Source organism: Chenopodium album, chromosome 25 (assembly GCF_948465745.1).
Source record: "Chenopodium album chromosome 25, dcCheAlbu1.1, whole genome shotgun sequence".
Classification (NCBI taxonomy): domain Eukaryota; kingdom Viridiplantae; phylum Streptophyta; class Magnoliopsida; order Caryophyllales; family Amaranthaceae; genus Chenopodium; species Chenopodium album.
In genome coordinates this window covers 27,596,595-27,598,171 of record NC_137858.1, presented here as the reverse complement: position 1 = coordinate 27,598,171, position 1,577 = coordinate 27,596,595, and the positions used below count along the sequence as shown (strand labels likewise).

Here is a 1,577-nt window from a genome sequence, read left to right as displayed (position 1 = left end):
AGATAGTACGCCAGAGGGCAGAGTATATATGATCAGTGGAGGACCAGTACATGGGGGAATAATGAACAAGGCGAGGGCAGACTTGCGGGCAATGATACATTAGATAAATTACAATGAGAAGTGTAGATGGCCACCCCTTCCCCCGCAGCCGCGAACTACATTTAACGAGTGCCTCTAAAAGGGCATATCTACCCTCATGATGATCCTCTGCTAGTGACGATGAGAATTGCAAACTGGGAGGTGGACAGGATATTGATAGATGGGGACAACTTAGCCAACATCATATACATCAGCGCATTCAACGAGTTAAAGTTGAACAAGAAGGATCTAAAAAGGGTGAGCTATGAAGTCACCGAATTTAATGGAATAGGGTTGACCCCAGAGGGTATAATCGAGCTCTCAGTCCGAGTGGGAGAAAGGTCAAAAAGACGTGATGTTCGAGCAGAGTTCCTCATGATAGACTCTTTTTCACCGTATAACGTGATCATGGGAAGGCCGCTCATCCACAAGATCGGCGGAGTGGTATCCACCTATCATCTTGCCAAGGCCTACACGAGCAATGAGGGGCGGTCAGCAAAGCACAGGGGAAGCTAGAAGATAGCTCAACAATGTTACATAACTGCCCTAAAGCAGCCTGCAAGGACCAGACAACAGCCAACCTCAGAACAAAGGTCCACTGAGTAGGCTGAGTGGAAGTTAAGAAAAAGGAAGCGCGAAGAATATCACAGGGAGAAGGATAAACAGAAGTTAGCAATGGAAAACTTTGAGCTCACAAAGGAAGAGATGGGTAGACCACTCCCTAGCGGGGAGCATGTTACAGTTGAGCTCACAGAAGGTGATCCTTCGAGAACAGTAAAAATCGGAAAAGACATCAATCTCGGAGTGGGGGTACACCTCATAGAGTTACTGAGAAAGAATAAGGATATTTTTGTATTTTCAGCAAATGAAATGCCTGGAATTGACCCTGCAGTCATGGTCCACAGGCTAAATGTGAAGGAAAATGTTAAGCCAGTCATGCAGAAGAAACGAAGCTTCTCCATAGAGAAAAATCAGGCAATCCAAGAGGAAGTGGAGAAACTCTTGGAAGCAGGATTCATTGAACCCTGCAATTACCCAGATTGGCTAGCCAACGCGGTCATGATGAAAAAGGCAAATGGTCTGTGGAGAACGTGTGTTGATTTCACAGATGTTAACAAGACATGCCCAAAAGACTAATACCCGCTGCCACGGATCGATCAGTTGGTAGACTCAACCAGCGGGCACGCCCTGCTAAGCTTCATGGATGCCTTCTCAGGGTATCATCAGATCAGCTTACACAAACTAGACCAGCAGAATACCGCATTCATCACTGAAGGGGGAGTGTATAATTACCCTATGCCCTTCGGGTTGAAGAATGCTGGGGCAACTTTTCAGAAGACAATAGATAGAGTGTTCCTACACCAGAAGGGTAGAAATGTCGAAGTATACGTTGACGACTCAATTTTTAAGAGCGTCACGCAGGCCGGGCATATCATGGATTTGGAAGAAACATTTGCCACCCTAAACAAGTACAAGATCAAACTCAACCCAAAGAAATG

At 45.8% G+C, this 1,577-nt stretch overlaps 1 protein-coding gene across 1 annotated transcript; it reads left to right on the top strand.

Moving 5' to 3' along the window:
- Positions 1 to 219: 219 nt before the first annotated feature.
- On the top strand, positions 220 to 594 carry LOC145613912 (uncharacterized). Its single transcript, XM_081668947.1, has one exon. The coding sequence runs from the start codon at positions 220 to 222 to the stop codon at positions 592 to 594; it is 375 nt and encodes a 124-aa protein (XP_081525073.1).
- The last annotated feature ends 983 nt before the right edge of the window (positions 595 to 1,577 follow it).